Consider the following 18827-nt stretch of genomic DNA (forward strand, 5'->3'; position numbering starts at 1 on the left):
TGTTGTTTTTGCAAAATTACTAGGTTTTCTGGTGACTCCTAGGGCTGTATACGTATATTAGCAAAACACACCGTTTAGTAACAAGTAAATGTTCAGTAGGTCACACACTGTCAAATCACATCCTGAAAACCACAGAGAACCTATTTTTGAATTCTGCTCTTTTCTGGCTCTCTTCACTGTGACTAATGCTTTCCATATCTGCCTTAACACAACATTTCTTAAAATTTCCTTTTTCAGATACTAAAAAGAACGTAGACCATAGCTTTTTAGAACTTGCTTTTAACTTTTAATGATGGCGTCATATATGCTTTACATTAACAGACCTGTACATCTATATTTCCTATGTTTTGAACATTGGGAAGTTAATAAACTTTAAATTCACTACAGAATGTTGAATAGACTGTTAGGATCTTGAGTAAGAATGAAAATCTGATAAAAATTAAAAATATTTACTTTTCAAATGTCTGTCACATACATGACATTAACTCACTTCTAAAACTCACTCATGTCGTCTTTGTTTCATTTTTTTAATTATTTCTAAGAGTTCAGGAAGAAACCTGACCTCATATATGATAATATAGAAAAAAAAACATTGCTGTCTGTTAGTAAACAGTTTTATAAAACTAAATTATTATAACAAGGAAAAGTGACTTTAAATTGGTGTAATCTTCAAGAAGGCTTTTTTATTAATCTTGCCTTTTCCATGGTGAACAAACTGTTGTCATCAAATGATAGCTCATAAGAATATTTACGATTTTATTTCAGCTACATTTTTCTGGACGAAGATATAACTGGGATTATAAACATTTTCAGAAGAATTAAGACATCTTGTATATAGGGAGGACCAACTCATATTTTAACTGAACTTCTAAAAAATTATTATAAAAAGTAGGTTTCTACTACTAGAGTGCTGTTAAAAGCAATAGAAACACAGCCAGATACCTCCCTACTTTGAGCAATTTTAAAATTGCCAATCCATAGCCAGAAAGTTTTATGAAATTATGAATTTGGGTCTAAACACAATAAAAGCCAGGTAATCTACTCTTCAGAGGCTGTAATTATTTTAATGAGAGATGGAGGAATGTTCTGGCTTTCACTTCTCTGTTTCTACCAATACATGACTGTAATTCATTAATACAGGGTCAGACAATGAACCTCTGAGCAATTATTCACATGAGTGGTCTCACAGAATTCAATGTCTTCATTTAATGTGCCGTTAAAATGGTATATGGATGCATCTAGCTAAAGAAAACATTAATTCACTGCAAGACACAACAGGTAACAGTGCAAAGTCCCTTACTTCGGCCACTATCTATTGAGAAAAGAAAATGTCTTCATGAGTTTGGTTTGTTGAAGAAAAGATTTTGCTGAAAAAAGCACCCAAACCTTGTACCACGTTCTGAAAGAGAAGGGAATCAGATTTTTTGCAGAGTTTGTTTGTTTGTTTGTTTTGCACAGATTTTTTGCACTTTGGCAAATCCAAGACAATGCCGAGGAGAGAAAAATCAGTGGAGAAGTGTGAAGAGAATGCAAACACTGAATCAGCCAGGTACACAAGCAGCTCAGTCTCACTTGTAATTTCGGTCTCACTATGCTGACGGTAACCATCATAGCCTTGTGCAGAAGTATTTAAGAGGTATTATGAGTCTTTGTTTGGGTACAGCACAAACCCAGTTCCTCTTCTCTCTCATTCCTGATAATGTTTCCTCATCTAACACTGTTGCAACATGCACATTTTTAACTCAAATAAAGAAAATGTCATTACACTTAGTGTGATAATGAAAAACTGGATCTAAAAAGCTTATTTTCTACCTGCCTCTCTATCTTTCTCTATAGCACAGATTATGATCAAAATTTTACAGGCAGATTGAGGATGTTGCCTGAAAGATGCCATAAAGCTGTGAGTCATGACCTAAATGCTAAACATTACCTCCTTATGCCCATTTCTTTCATATATTTTTGAATACGTATTGCCAAAAGAGAAGACAGAAGAGGCAAAGACACTTCTTGATTGTTTCCACACTGGTGCAGTTCGCATGATTTTTTGAAGGCTGGCTTTAGTTTGCATAATATTGCTCAGAGAGAGTTGGAAATACGCACCCTGTCTTACCTAACAGCCTGGTGATTTCCTCAGCACAAACAAAAATATAAACATCTGGCCCACAGGCATTGCAGGAGGGTCAAATCTTTGCAAATAAGATACCAGCTAGGCCTAAAAGTCCTTGCATATTTCCTTGCTTGTCAAGAATAGGCTATTCAATACGTTTCAGAGAGATATGTCCTTCACGGCTGAAGATAAAGGCTAATGAGGCTGGAATTAGCATAGATTAACATCATCCAGTTTTAAAGGGTGTTGAGGGAGTATGAGTCCAATCCAAAACCCAGAATTCATGCCTCTCATCACCATCCCACAGTAGCCCACCTGAAAGGATCCTCCCCTGCCTCATGTTAATTCGAGCCAAAATATTAATTCACTCCCCAGGGACCATTTCTTTGCTATGTTCTGTACTGAGATACATATAAATCAGTCCGACTGTATTAGTTCTGTAACTGACATGCAAATGCCGGGCATTCATGGGATTATTAATTATCATTAATACTAGACTGTGTAGTGGGCAACACAAAGGTGTAGAGATCTTATCTCCTAAGGTACTTTTGTAGCCAGTGATGTTCTGTAGTCAGAAAAAGATGTTCCTCCAGAGGGTGATTAAGAGCAAGCATCTGACTCTGTATTCTGAAATTAATTTTGTAGGCTGGCAAAGCCTTTGAAAATCCTTCTGCCTTCACCAGAGTGAAGTTTGCCTTTATCAGTAACCATTTTAAGCCCCGAGTACAAAATTTGTGGAAAAATAGTTCCGATGATAAATAAGGGTTGAGAGGACTAAAATCATCCCTTTTATAAAGTTCATTACAGTGTTATTTTCACAAACAATAAGCTCAATGTGTTGAGTCCAGAAAAGGTCCATTCTTCCTCTGTAAATGTGTAACATATATGGAAATGTAAGTAATCTTTGTAATAATTATGTAATGTCTTTTTGTAATGACAGAGGATTAACAATTTGTTATTGCTATAAAGCATTGAATCTGAAAAGTTACATTTCTCTTCTTTGTCCCTGAAATTGTTCACCTAAGTGCGATTTGCCTTTATGAAATCAAGAAATAGAGCCCACCCTTGCTTCAGCGTAGGGCACTGGAAAAACTACTGTACTGTAAGAACTATTACATGGGGAAGCTTTGATTTTTTTTAGGTAAGGTAGAAAGATGTTTAAGCAAGAATTTAAACAACCTTCTAGGGTTCAGAGGCTTCTCTTACCCATAGTCCTGAATGGGAATTAGTACTTCCAATGGGTTATGCACCACACCTGGAACTGTGCTAGAAACCCAAATGCTAATCAGATCACTTAAAACAGTTGTGTCCCACCACACTTGAACCCTTTCCTGTAATATTTCTTGAAGACAAGCAACCGAAGAGAAAGGAGGAAAGTCCACTGACAATACTGCTTTAGCTTCTGAAGTGTGGCATGTGCTTAAATCACTCAATGCAATTCTCTGTCATAAATAGCAAGAGGAAATTTCACTGAATACTTACAGTTCTTTGCATTAGTAGAGGAGTTTCAGAACAACCTATCCCTTCATCATTAAAACTTGATTCCATATTGATTATGTCTTCAATCACCTCTTCCATCTGATAAAATAAAATGTTAAGACCAATCATTACAAATAGTAATGGAAAAAATGTTACTTTGAAAATGAAGAATAATTAATCTTGATTATTTATTACATCAGTATACTGAATTTCAGTAGTTTATATCTTAAAATTCAAATATTTCAGGTACTTTTACACAATATTCACATTTTCTACTTCTTGTGGAAACAGTTCTTGTGGTTTAGCAAATCACTTCTTTCCTCCCAAACACCAGCCCATTCCCCCTTTTTAAGCCTTTATTACAACACCGGGATCAGATGACAAGGAGGGCATTGCTAAGTTGTAGCTGTGATATGTCACCTTCATCAAATGTGTCAAACCCACAGGGTTTGTTGCACTGGTGCAGGAAGGCTGAAAGGAACCTGTGGTTCTGCAACAGCATGAGTCACCCAAGATGTGGTGTTACACACCTCTCTCAAGATTCAGCAGGCAGAGGTTTGTGTTGGTTTGGCAATACACTGGATACTTCTCCAGGGAGCCTTCTGGTCCCACTTTTGTTCTAAGCTGAATCAAAAACTACTGAAGCAGATAGAACGGGTGGGATGAAACAGTGAATAATTTGCAGACACGTAGGTTTGGACAAGGTACAGCATGAGTTTTCAGTGATAATTTTAGTCTGGTTTCATTCATGGAGTAACTTTGGGAAACAACCCTCTATGAATGTGTCACTGTTAATTCTACCATGTGCAGGAGCAGTTGGCTTGTGCTCTGAGGCTTTTCAAGAGGGTCCTATGCAATGAAAGACTTTTCAACACAGGCTCTTATGCCACATGGCCCAGCACAGCTTATGCATGCACTCCTCTCCCTCTCTAAAAACAAGACATGTGCTGTCCTAGCAATTGTGCCCAGACTTACCCAGCAGAGTGTTGTCAGGACTAAAAAGGTGCCAAGAAATTCCCAGCAATTAGACAGTGTGAATTACTACAGTTCACTGCACTAACTTGTGTGTTGGCTCTACATTATTTACTAATATAACTGTAGCCTACACTGAGCCAGAGGACACATCTGCCCTAGGAAATGACAGTGTGTCAGATATTTCCTGAGGCTCTGGGATGGGATTATTCAAATCATTGGTAAAATGCCTGTGCGGATTTTGGCCAGTGCCAACTATAACTCTCCCAGTCATCACCAGGCACAGTTCAGGAGGATGGTTTACAAGCAGCCGTCTTGCTCTCCAGGTGATAGAATGGTACAAGGGCAGGCACCAGTTATTCCTGGCATGATTTCCAAAATCAGCCTCAGAATGGTTCCAGCACGGTGCACAGAGCTGATCACAGAGGCCTCCGCAAAGGCCATCTATTATAATAATCTGTGCAGACTAGTGCCTTCAGTAATCCATAAACCTGACATAAAATGTCAGTTGTCAATGCAGAAGGAATGGAGGAGCCCCAGATGAGCTCTCCAGGAAATATCAGGTTTATTTTTTCCAGTTCCCTCATGCTTAGCTGCATAACATCCAAATGTTCAAGTGAGTCACAGTGTATTTGCAAGATTTTTCTGTTCTGTTAAAGCCCAAGGTGTGATACAGCATAACCATTTCTCATTTCTATGAATTGAGGAATTCCCCTTTTACCTAATAAGCAGTCTCTTTTGAAATCTATTGAAGTATTAAAGGCCATAATGATCTACATCTCACACTGACTGAGAATCTGACATCGTATAATAGCTCTATCTCTATTAAAATCAATGGTGGTACTAAAGTTAGCATATCTATGTCAAGTTACCCAAGGTAACCCATATATAAATGTATCAGCTAACTGAAAAATGAATGAGTGATTCTTTCAGTTACATGTTTAAGGTAATTAGCATTTAACTTTGTTCTGCAGCTAGGATAATACTTTCAGACAGAAATAACTCTCATTTGAAAAAAAAAAAAAAAAGAAAGTTTTGCATTGCAAAGTACATATTCAAAAAATGTACAGCAATATATGACACATAGATAAAAAGATGCAATAGTACATTTTAACTGGCAGAAATTCAGAAGCCTGATCATGTAAAAAGCTATTAACAGGGATTCAGGGGAATCATTCGTGTAATCCAAAAGGATTAAGGGAACATGTGCTGCAACCAAAGGCCTTATGAAAGTAAAGAAACTCAGCCCTATCCCTGGCAGTGTTCAAGACCAGGTTGGATGGGGCTTTGAGCAACCTGGTCTACTGAAAGTTGTCCCTGCCCATGATAGGAGGGGTGAAAGTAGATGGTCTTTAAGGTTGCTCCCAATCCAAACCATTTCATGATTCCACTATCTCTTGCCCACTGCCAATGCAAGGTGGTCATGTAACGTTTTTGTAGAAGAACCCAAAACCCATTTCCCCATTCCTTTCACCAGCCCTGCCCTACCGCATTTTCATGTTCTCCTCCAAGGGCCAGCAGCTTGGTAACAGGGCTTTCTGGTGTGCCAATGTCACTGATGGGAGGCATGTGTCCGTTTCTTAAAATGGAGGTCACTCCCACAGGCTGGATTGTGTGGGAGTGTGACAGGGAGAGCGTCTGGCTGGACAGCTTGGTATCGAGGGTTAGGTACTGCTTCACCTGGTGCCTCTGGCTTTGCTGTATGTGGTACCTAGACTGATTTTCCAAGTGTGTTTGTACCTGGGAAGAAACGGAAATTGCTGAAGTTTCAAGTTACTGGTGCCAGTATTTGCCTGTATGATCACTTAAACATCAAAACAATAGATTCAGCTTTAATAACGTTTGAATTATTATTAACCTTTAATCTTTATTTTTCAGGTTTGCAGCTCACGCATTTCTTATATGTGTGTTGTTTACCCCTAACACAGGTGAACAAACCTTCTGAATAATTATCAAGGAAAAACAGAATTAGAAAAGATAAACAATCCTGAGGAAAGACCAGAAGCATGCTACAAATTTTTCTCTTCTTGTTATAGAATGATCTCTGTTAAAATTACTGATCATTATAATCAATCTACAGGCATATATGTACTCAAACATTAATATCACTGTGTAGTAACTCTTTTTTACTTCAAACAGTAAACAAAGGCATAAAGAAAAGCATAATCCAACCAATTTAAGTAATAGCAGCAGCAGCAGACATTCAGTCATACCTAAATCCGCATTTGGCTCACCTTGTAATAAGTACAGTCAGTCAAATGAGGCATTGCTGTACTTTTGGAATAAGCCCCCAAACAATAAAATAAAGAGTCCAAGCTGTAGTCTTGGATGACTGTTCACTATTATCAAACCGCAAAGTCTTCTTGAAGTGCCTCTTGAGGACAGATCACTTTTTGAGTTGGTAGGACTTTATAAACTGAGTGGTCATGCCAAAATGGCTAATTGAGTACGACTCCGGCTATCCTTTGAATACAGACATTGACAGTTGCTACTTCAAACAGCTCCCGTTTCAGATCAATGTCACATTCCTGCAATTTAACTACCAGAGGAGCACTGCATACACAAACCTTACTGTCATTTCAGCCCTGTGGCTTTCTCCTCTTCCTATGGCATGACTGGTCACAAATTTCTCACAATAAATATTTCTCAAGTGGCCTCTGTATAAGCATGATTAATATTAGTTAAATAATAGCAAGACTCGTCTTGCCGGCCTTTTTCTCAAAAAAAAAAAAAAAAAAAAAATCAGTAATTTATACAAACTTCTTTTTAATTCCCCTAACATACATAAGCAGAGATAAATAGCCCATAAAAGGGGCTTGCATTTAAATTAGCTATATTTTTTTACAATATTGCGGTACCTACTTTATTTTTAATCATGTTATGGTGGCATGTCTAGGATTATTTTAATTATGTTTCTTTAAACTAATTTTCTAGTCATACAAAAAAGATTAAGTCATGCAGTAATGAATATAATATTAATTACTTTGATGTAAGCCTTAAAGTTATTAAATAATATTACATTAAAATATTGATATAAAAATCTTAAAGACACTGTTTAGATTTTTCAATTTTATGTTAGAAAGATCTGCATCCTATGTAAGGTTTTAAAACTACATGTGCATTTAGGACTTACTTAAATCACGATATTGCTTGTCTTAACTGAGATCTTTGTGGTAGTTTTAGAAAGTGATTAACGTACTGTTAATTTAAGCCTTGATTTATCATGTGTAAAGATATATGTTAAACTGTCCCAAATCATTCATATACTTATGCATCTATTTACTCCTTCAGACTTAAGCTCATCTTGAAAGTTAGAAACTCAAGCAGTTCTTTAATTAGAATTCAAACATAAAATCTACTGCATGCCAGTTTAACCTGACTATTGATATTGGGCAAAATGCAATGTGCTAAGGGAAAGAAAGTAGGTCCCATTTTATGGCCAGAGGAGGGATTTGCTTGCACCGTTGTTTTCTGCTGCTGTTTCAGAGCCACTCTGTGCTTCTGAACTACAGACACTCTGTGCTTGTGTTCTCCTCCAGGGTTACTGAATGAATCCAAGCAAAGTGAACAGTTCTCTTAGAAACTCTACATGCCTACCTGAAGCATGAAATCCGGAATACCATGTCTTCAAATTAAATGGGAAACATGAGAAATCTGCTGTGTCCAAAGTCTATACAACCTTAGTTTAAAATTTTGTTTTAATGAATTTTAGTAAGGAAGTGGGTTCTGCCACAGAAGGTTTCTGAAGAGTCAGTGGTTTGCTTCCTGCTTTCTCTGCACTTCAGAATGGTAGTGGCAGATGGAAATCTCTGTGCAGCCTGATTTTCTAGTAAACCACTGAAAGACCATCCCACCAGGCAAAGGGAGAATCTGTGAAAGGTAATCAGCTAACTGCTAAGTAAAAAATCAATTTGAACAGGAGTGATATTTTTCAATGATATTCTTTATCCTGTCAGTACTGTCCTGAACCTCCACAAACAGGAAAAGAATCTTGTACTTTACTGATGGGATCTCTTGCTATGATTTCGCAAACCCTTCCACCCCTTTACGGTGGCAGTTGCAGTCATTACAAAGCAGAACCACTGACGTTATCTATGGCTTGATTTTCAAAAAGTACCTAAATTGCAATCCCTGATCCTTTTTATATATCTAAATAAGCCTTAGAAGTCAATACTAATAATAAATAAAGCACTTTTGAAAGTCAAACCACTTTGTAAAGACAAAGCAGAGCTGGAATCCTTTTTTTAATAGTCATTCTGATAGTGTATAATAAATGGGGGGCAGGGAAAGACTTGCTATGCTAAAGGAATACTAAGATCGCAAGTCAAACTCTCAAAAATTAGAAATTACTGTTAAAACTGTTCATGTAACAGGTGAAATAATAGCAGAAATTAATTAATTAATTAATTAAAAACTTAGTAATTCTAGAAACCAGATAGTGCAGTGTTAAATACCAAGCACAATTGGTTTAGCTTCCACTTGAATGCTGGATTACTTCTATTATCTTATCCCAGTAGTATTAAACTAAGTTTCAGTTTAGGTTTTCAGAAAATTTTAGCTGGAATAAACTCTTATAAATAACTATTGCCATAGTTACAAACATTAAACATTGACTTGATTTTCAGCTTCTTTTTAATGGTATAAAAAGAGTGGATAGACACTGGCACAGGTTGCCCAGAGATTGTGGAATATCCATTTCAAAACTTGACTGAACAACACCCTGAGCATCTGGGGAAGGAAAAGAAATCTAGAGATAACTAGGAAGAGAAATTAAAAGCATCCTTATTTTGCCCAGTAATCCCAGTTTTGTTTCCTCCAGCAGGCTCCTCTTTTGAGGAGCTCTCATAATCTGTAAGAAAATTTTGTTAGAGACTATGTGAAGTTTTAAGATGAAGGCCTCTGTAACTCTCCAATCTGAGGCCTCCTATATATAAAATAATTAAAGTTTCTTTGAACCAAGAACCTGCAATGTTGATGCTGACACACCTTTTACTGCCACAACGCTCTGAATATAGAGTTGCATTCTGGTTTTTTCCTCTCTCAGGGCCAGTGAACTAAAACACATTTATTCATGTGTTTAAAGCACAACATCTGTAAAGGAAGACCCTGACATAGTTTTCAGGGTAGAGCATCCAAGAAGCAGGAGCCTCTGTGGAACCTGGTTTCTCATCTCTGACTCAGATTCAGCTGTGTGACTTGACAAAGCATATCTCAGAAGCCTTCTTTCTACTAAATATCTCCATGGCTTTCTTTTTGTTTGTTGGTTTGGTTTGGGTTTAGTGGGTTTTTCTGGGGGAGGAGAGGGTTGTGAGGTTCTGGGAAATAGGCACCCAGTGATCACCCGACAATCCAGACGCTGACTCAGCCCAGGACTTAGTGTTGTCCTACTGGCCCATCTGCTCTAGCTCTCAATATAGTCACTGACCTGACCCCTCCTGCCATGTACTCCTGAAGTTATATAGGCTCTTTTGACAGTTGTGTGTTTAGGATGTAACAAGGTGACAAATTTGCACAGATTAAAGGCTGGTTCTCCTCCCAGGCATTCTTTTGCAGTGGCTGTGGTCTTGTACTTTAAATGTTAATTATTTCAGATTATTTGAGGAGTGAATGAAAGTATAAAGTTCAACAGTAAATGCATTATCCATTCCCTCCTAGCACTGCTTTTGTCTATTATCTGGCTTTCTTAATAATGGTGAAATTAAAGCCTATTCAGAACCAGAAGCATCAAGTACGCAGGAAGCCAAAAGTATCCAGCCCAAACTCAAACATTATAATTCCACCAGAACAAAACTAGAATAAAACTAATCTGTCCTTTGAGATGGATTTTGTAATCCAAAAGTATACTAATGCACATGTAACTGACTGTACCTTTTTCTATTCTATAACTCACTGACAAGTCGGTTGTGCAAACAAGAGCAGCCTTTCAGAATTACAGATGCATACTCAAACTTCTTCAATTGCTTTTTCTAATTTGAGCACACATCATCCTGTTACAAAACTATGGTAGAGTTGTGTAACATCTTTTCCCACATTCACACTCATTTTACTTTCATTTCTAATATATTGCACAATGGCATAACTAGACCTTCAGTAGTTTATTTACACAAACTCTTTTGCTTCCACATTTGCTGATGAGATTTATATATTTCTTTTCTGTTAGTAAAAGAATATCTAGCATTCCAGAAGTATGAAAGAAGGCATACTTAGGCGAAGCATGAACAATGTCAATGATATTCCAGCAAGCAGCAGTGCTACATCTTGTATTTTTATTACACTAAGAGCAAGTAGGTGATACCTGTACTCCCAAGCTGCTTAGCCGAGCATCAGCCTTGGCAGAAATAATCAGAAAACTAAAAAGATATTCAATTAATTAATTATTAAGAGGTAGGAATATAATTAATGCTAGTCATCATAGTTCTGTGCAAAATAAGCCTTGTCAAACAAATCTGCTTCTGCTCTTTGATGAGATTCCAAGTTAGGTTGTCAAAGTTAATGATGTAGGTATAATAGACTTCAACTTTTGTGTGCCTTTTTACTTAGTATCATTCAATATTCTAATTAAAAATATAACACTACACAATATCAACAAAGCATGTTTTAACTGGATTAATAATTGGCTAACAAACATGCATAAAAAAGTAGTCAGCAAAAAAAAGTATTCAGCAAAGGCTCAGCATCAAAAAGAGGAGCTCTTCAGTCTTGTACTACTCAATATTTCCATCGGTGATTTGAGACTAATGAAAAATTAAACTAAAAAGGATAAATATGTTTTAGAGTAGTGATACCACTGAAATAAGATGTGTTCTTATTCAGCCAAATACGCATCTCCATATGCTGTAGAAAGAAATACAGGATGCAGCACTGGAGAAGACTGAATGGAAAAAGCACTAGATGATTCTGTAAAGAATTTGTAACAAACTATCAACTCAGCAGGAGTGTCCAGGTGATGCTATATCAAGAAAGAGAAAATAGCATAAAGAAAGTAATGAATAGGAGCCTGGCTTTACTCTGCTTGTATTTATGGCTCAAGAGAGATCAATAATGGAATCCTAAAAATATTTCTACCCTAAACATTCTTAAAACACTATTGAAAGATTTGAAAGGACGCAGAAAAGAGCTATGGAAGTAATTGAAGACCAAGGAAAGGGTGTTTCAGTGGAAGTCTGAAGAAACACAGCTATATTCTTCTTGTCAAATTGAAAACTGTGAAATTTCTATGAGATGCTGAATGTAGCAGGGTCTTTCAGCTAGCACAGAAAGCGTGGTGAGAGCCACTGGCCAAAGGATAATGTTAGACAAGCTCACATCGGAAATGATGTGAATAAACAGTGAAATACTGAAAAGGAAATGGTCTAACTGCTGTTTTCTTCACACTAAGGGTCGATGACTTCCTGAAAGAGATGTAAGAGAGCCAAATCCAAAATACACTTTTATCACACTCATTCTTGGACTCAAAGCAGAGTACCAGAATAAAAAATAAATGGAATACAAAGCCTGTGATTTCAGAGGAATTTGAATTAGCAGCCTAATAACACTTTCTGTGTTTCAATTTTATGGATTTTTGGATCTGAAAACTGACTATTATAATTGCAACTTTTTTGTTGATGAAAATTCACTCCATATTTAATAAATATTTAAATCTCTGCTATAAAAAAATGTGCTTAAATATGGTCATAGTATACTGGACAAACTCAATAGACTTCATTACAGTTTGCCATTTATATGTGCCAATTTGTTCCAGTGTTTTCAGTAACTTTTGAAGTAAAATTTCTCACTCTGATGGCATCACATTGTTCATCATTAGTCCTGAACAAAACACATCTTTGAAACTGTTTGAGTTATGGGGCTTCATGTTCTTTTCAGCCACTGTACCAGAAAATAAGCATCTAATTATGAACATTTTAATTATTAAAATGTTCTGTAAGTTCCAAAAAAGTCTATTTCCATTTTAAGATAAGAAACACAGTCACAATACAGATTATTTTAGCTCTATTTCTCAGGACTTTCAAATAGACTTTAAGGGTTAGGAAAAAAAGCATTTTTACTGATGAATTAATCCTTTTTAACTTCTATTACAAATGAACGGTTATTTGTTTGTCCTGCTTTTTCTATGAAACTCTGAGAAAAGCATATTTGTGAAATTATTTAATAATAAAATTAAATTTCAATTTAATTTAGCAATTATATACTTCTGTTCTATCTTTAAAACTATCACCAAATAATGTAGCTATTCACTTTAATGTTTAGGTTATGAAAGAGTGTGTGATTATGTCAATTAATTACTTAAACTAAAAACAGTAATTAATTTTTAAATGCGAATGTTTTCCTTATTGGAACTTTGATCTGACTAGATGAGACCTTCTCCATTAATATGCATGAAGAAAGAATACAAAGCAAAAGACATCCAGTCTGGCAACTCACAGCTGTGTTTAGTAGATGCCTTACAGTAGCTTTCAAGTTAAGAAAAAATTCTCATGTGACTCTAACGCACTATTTTTCATCTTATTTAACCTTTGACATTATATTCATCAGGAACTTGTGAATGTTCTTTCAAGGGTGAAGAGACTGAAGAAGAAATATTTTAAAGTCCTTTGACAGAGGCCATGTCTTCAACAATGACTGCTGCTTCTGTATTTTGATATCTCAGTGTCTAAAAATAGCTGATAATTGTCAAGTGTGGGGTAGGATGGGAGCAATTGGAAATTCTCCATCACACTGCCAAACATTATGAAAAGCAAGAGGAATGTGGGAGCAGAAAAATGCAGAACAGACTTTGCAGAAACCAGTGCTGGGTGAGGAAACTTTCTCTGCACAGATTAGGCAGCAGAACAGAGTCTCCCACAGGGAGAAAAAGGCAGCAGAGCTCTCAGGGCTGTGGCTGTCAGAGGCTAGATCTTACAGCTAGCCATTTCCTGTCAATTCCCCATGCAGACACAGGAATTTTGATAGCATTTCCCCATTGTGGCATTCTCTAACAGTCGCTGAACACTGATGGAGCTCAGTCCTTTCAGGTATTCCTCTGTGCTAACCTCCTTGTGCAATCAGAAATGAGTTGGGGGAAGCCAACTACCTGCACTGAACAGCTACAGAGACGTTATCAAAAGCAAGCACTTCTATTTGTGCCGCTATACCTGAGACACTCTTGGCTTCTTAATTGAACTCCTGCAGTTAAGATACACACAGCTCTGATGGCTCCTTATCCATCACCAGCTTGACTTCTGAAGAAAGGATCCCTAAGGTCTTAAGGCCAGCTTGTCATGTTTTAAAATAACAATGAGTCTCAATGACTTTGTGGTCTTCACTGGCAGGAAAGACTCAAGTTTTAAACATTGCACTATAAAAACAGCCTATAAAGTTAAGCAAAGCAAACTACGGGAAGTATTTTCACAAAAACTATCCCTTTGATTTAAGTTCAAGTTTAAGCTGAAAATCTAAACTGAATAAAACCAACCACTACAGTTAATAGCCATACAAGCATAAGAATGGACCACAATCAAATTATGAAACCCTAGCTAATATCCTGACTTTGACTCCACAGTGACCCTGTCCACTCTCTCACTGATTCATGACATCTCTGAATACAATAAATCTTTAATGTTCCAGTTCCTCTTTATTGTTAGTGTTATTACAGGACAGTGAATGTGACTCTTGCATCTGAAGAATGGAAAGAAACTTTTCTGTATGGCTAGCTATGCTTAAAGAGCTAGGTCCTGATAGATTTACTTAGCTACTTGTCTCTATCTCCAGAAGTTATTCAAATTAGGTCAGTTAATAAGATGCTATTAAATGCAGAAGAGGGTATCACAAACATATTCAAGGAAAATCAGTTTTGAGTATGGCAAGCACAATAATCTGGGGTTTAGTTAAAAATCTTCTGCTAATGAACTTCTGTCAGTACAGTTTGTTCAGTCCTTGTAGAAGAAAAAAAACCTGCAGCATTAAAAGTTCCTCTGTACTTGTCAACTGCAACAACTAGCACAGATTCATACAAATTACAGTTATAGCAGCATGGGAAATCCATAACTAGAATTATGTATTTCATTCAGAGATTCAAGACTTTCTAACAAATATCATGCATCAGAAAGAACTCTACTACAAAATATAGAATTCATATAATACAGGCTGTTACAGGGATTAGGAATGCTTTGCAGACATGCTACAGGTATTGGGAATAATGAAAATGCTTGCAGCCATGAAAGTTTTTATTTTAATCTCAGCATTTTTAACTATTCAAGTCAGATGAAAGTGCTTAGAAGAGACAAAAGATGACTGCAATATGAAGATCCATATAGTCTATTTTGTTATCCATAGGTAAAGTTTGGAATATAGATTGAACATTGGAGAGAAACAATAAGTAGTGTTCTACTTTTATGTGTGGATGAGAAAAGTCAAGTGGGTGAAAGCCAGAATGAACGAACCAAAAGAAGAAAGAACACTCATGTGATGGCTACTTTAGTAAAGCCCTGAACAGTTTCAAAAATATTCTGGTTTGTTCTTCAATTTCTAATTGTTTCATATGACAATATAATTTTATCACTTGTATCTCACTTTGAGGGTTAAGAGAACTCGGAGAGGTCAGCCTTAAAAAACATGAAGAGGAAGAGTGAAGTAAAAAGTTTCTCATTGCTTCCTACACATTTTTTTCTGGTTTCCCAGGTGAGCAGGCAGTGTATAATTTGAGATGCAATGATGATGGTAATATTCCTCCTGTTCAGTTCCAGACAACAAAATAACCCTGGAAGCTAGATCCAAGAAGTATATTTTCCTTGTATGTAAGGATATGGACATCAAATAGTCCGTGGAAAAAAGTACTGGTGCTAAAATTATAAAAGGGGAAAATAGTACTTTAGCGTTTAAGTATACTGATATTTCTGAGGGAGGCGTATGTCTTTTTTGTCCTCACTTCTTCATTCCATTGGACAAGTAGCATTTGCACACAAGTAATATTTATAACATGCTTTCCAATAACTTTTTCATGTTTTGGCATCACAAGCTAAAGAAGAAAAAGACCTGAATATAGTAAGCCAATGAGCCTATCTCTGGTGTGCTATTCTTCTTCAGAAATAGAGTTCAAAAGGTTTAGCAATTTTGGATAAAAACGATAGTTTTGCTTATTTCTATACGAAAGATTTGTGACTCTATGCCAAGGGGACTACATCAAAAAAAGTGAAACCCATTGGTTGAAAAGCTCAATCGGTTTGTTTAAAGAGGTAACAATCTCACCACCAGACGACAGCACTGCTTTTCCTAACCTCTTTTTTGTGCGTTTCAATCCTCCCTTATTTTGGAATCTGTACCGAGGTATGCACCCCCCAGCCCATACACTGCAAGAACAGAGGAAACAAAGACGGTGGCATAAGGTGGTTTGGTGAGGTAGTCACATCAGGGAGGCTAATCTGTTGGACAAGTTATTTTAAGTCTGTGAAGGGTTATAGCTTCTGTAAAGACACATACAAAAACAGATTCAGCCTAAGAAATGTGCTTTCTATTGCTTTCCTCAGTCTCAGAATGATAAAGAGGGCAAGGGGGAAAGATTTCAAAGTAGGCATCTCAGGTTCAGCTTCACAACGCGATTTTTGTGAAATCAAGGCAGCAACATCATTTTGAGCCAGCTTAGGATCTGGCCACAAAGTATGCTTTCATACAAGGGGAGCAGATTGGGTTCACTGACAGCAGTAGGTGACGTTTCCATCAGAAACAAGAATGGCACATCGAGGATAGCTATATGAGAAAAAAGTAACAAAAAATATTTCACATCAGTTGTTAAGAGCAGTTTTTGAAAGTCACCATAGCAATTTTGTGCTCAAATATTTTTCAATGGCTGTAAGCAGCAGTAAGTCTGACCATGTTCTTGCTTTGGGATGCTGTTGGCATGCTATTCATGGGGTTAGTAAATGTTACCTTCAGTAAAACACACACAACAAATCAGTATATTCTTTTGGCAATACATTTCCACTTTTGCTTTGAGCGTAGTAAAAGTGGATTCCCAGTGCAATAATTATGTGCCCTTTGAAATATTTCAATAATTTCATAAGATTCATATTTCTTACTATTCTCACAAATAGGGGTTAAACAGATAGCATAGCTGTTAGTGAAAAAAAAAACCAAACCACCTTATAGTACCAAAAATTATAATGAATATAATTTTTTACTTAAAGTTGTGTATTTTATTTTGAGGAGTCTTTTCTGAATTATAGTTTTGCATGTTTGAGTCTGAAAAGATATTTTTCAGCCTAGCACTGACAAATATCTGCTAAAGAGGAGAAGGGAAGCTGAGAATTCTTTCAGAGAGCACTTATAGAGTGCAAGGCTCCAAACAGTTATGTTTTGCCATACTCTGCAATTAACTGGAAATCTCACAAAAACAGCATATTTGGAACTTTCAGTACTGAAATGAGCAAGCAGTCTTGCCTTTTGATGTGTATTCAAATGAATTTTATTTCACAACATGTCACATTCGGCAGTAACAAAATAAGTTTTAAAAAAAATACCATTTCTAATGTACAACAGGTCAAAATTCAGTTCCTTTTATAATTACTTAAATTCTGAAATCAGCCTTTAAAAACCTTTAGAACAGGAACTGCTGTAAAACCGCCATAAATAGAACCAAAAGGCAGCCTAGCAGAAGCAAGTGCATGTCCTTCAGTGATAGAGTTGTGCTTTCCAGCATTTCCATTTCAATTCAGGTACAACAAACATTGTGCACTCAGTAAACACTACAGAAAAGGACCTGGAAGAGTGATATTAGGGCAAGGCCAAACTACTCAACAGTTTTCAGCAAATATACACTAAATAAAAACATATTAATTAACAAACTATGACTGATTCTAGTGGGATTAATGAAGAGAAACTCCCATTTATCTTAAATGAGAGTTCTGGGTGAATATGGAATTAAAGATTACTACTAGTAAGTCATTAGTACGAGCATTAATTATAAGCTGCATTGTACAGAGCAAGTCTTTCAAAAACAATGGTCCTAATGTGGAAAGGAATGTGCAAGTTAAAAATAAGCAAGGTTAGAATTGCCTAGAAAAATGCTTGTCACACCTATATATCTATGTGAAATTTGCCTGCCTTCAAAATTAATTTTTTAGTTAAAAGTAAGAATATTCAATAACAATAACTGTATTTTAAAGTCTTCAGTGTGTTGCCACAGAACTTTCAGCAGGAAAACATGTCACAGTGTTTGTACCTCAACAAAGCTGTGGGCTGTGAATATTAACTCTAAGATTTTGTAAGTGAGTTTGTTACCTTTAATAAATTTATTTCATTATCTAGTGAGTTAATTAGTATTTACGAGCATAATCAGTAGGCCATGTTACAGAAAGAAGGCAAATGGTAGCCTTTTGGGTCTGTCTTAAGAAGATGAGAGATAAAACTGTAATTCTGTCACATATGCAAAATAAAACAAAAAACCGACTAGCCTGATTTTCATCACACAGTTTAATTCAGTAATATTCATTTGCCAGTATAGCTACCTACCGGCAGTGGCTGGATATGTATGAGTTTGATCACCTCTACATAACAGCATCGTCCCAGAGCCCACATACCTGAACACAAGAGGGCAAATGAGAAAAGACTAGTACAAATCTGGCCATGAATTATATATGTAGCTGTTTGTGTATATCCAATTGGTTTGAGGGAGAGAATGGAGAAGTGGCTCATAAGCATATTTCCTTAACTCTGGCTGGAATTTCAGTTAAAGAAGAAGAAATGATACAGCACTTTTAAGGAAGGAAACTTCATATTTGTGTCTTAAATGCAATATTAACTGAAGAATAGATGCTGAAAGAAATCAATAACATAGCAGTATGGCCATATTTTCAGTTTCCTACAATAATTTTTTCTGTCATCACTCTTGCCATTCAAATGGCCACAAAGCACAGAGACAGAATTCTTCCTGTCACGGTCTTTTATTATTATAATCTACAGTGAGCTAGCTTCAACATCAAACACTAGGGTTATTCTCAACCCAGTTCACAGTCCCAGTTCATTCAGTGCTGTTTCAAAGTTGTTTAACAACAGAATTTACTGAGAATTTCTTGCGCTCATCACCTTTTCCTTAGCTGTATGCAGAGCGTATATATAAGACAGTTATACAGTTATACTCTGGTAACATCCTTTTTTTGAGCAGGCAAGTCCAGACTTTATCCTTACGTTGGTGGCTTTCAGTACCATCCCACTGAATTAATGGATGCATAAATGCTTGCCAAAGTGGGGAAGGCTTTCTTACAAAAAACTGACAGAAAGAACAGCATAGGTAAAAGTG

At 36.4% G+C, this 18827-nt stretch overlaps 1 protein-coding gene across 1 annotated transcript in view; it reads right to left on the reverse strand.

Annotated features, from left to right (window-relative positions):
* TFEC (transcription factor EC) overlaps positions 1-18046 on the reverse strand; it is a 48519-nt gene extending 30473 nt beyond the window's left edge. The window contains exons 1-3 of the mRNA XM_065698357.1: positions 18041-18046; positions 6047-6298; positions 3590-3685 (exon numbers count right to left, since the gene is read on the reverse strand). Coding sequence (XP_065554429.1) covers positions 3590-3685; positions 6047-6127 — 177 coding nt within the window. The 5' untranslated portion in view covers positions 6128-6298; positions 18041-18046. The remainder of the gene's footprint in view (positions 1-3589; positions 3686-6046; positions 6299-18040) is intronic.
* Between the last annotated feature and the right edge of the window lie 781 nt (positions 18047-18827).

Source organism: Lathamus discolor, chromosome 1 (genome assembly GCF_037157495.1).
Source record: "Lathamus discolor isolate bLatDis1 chromosome 1, bLatDis1.hap1, whole genome shotgun sequence".
Classification (NCBI taxonomy): domain Eukaryota; kingdom Metazoa; phylum Chordata; class Aves; order Psittaciformes; family Psittacidae; genus Lathamus; species Lathamus discolor.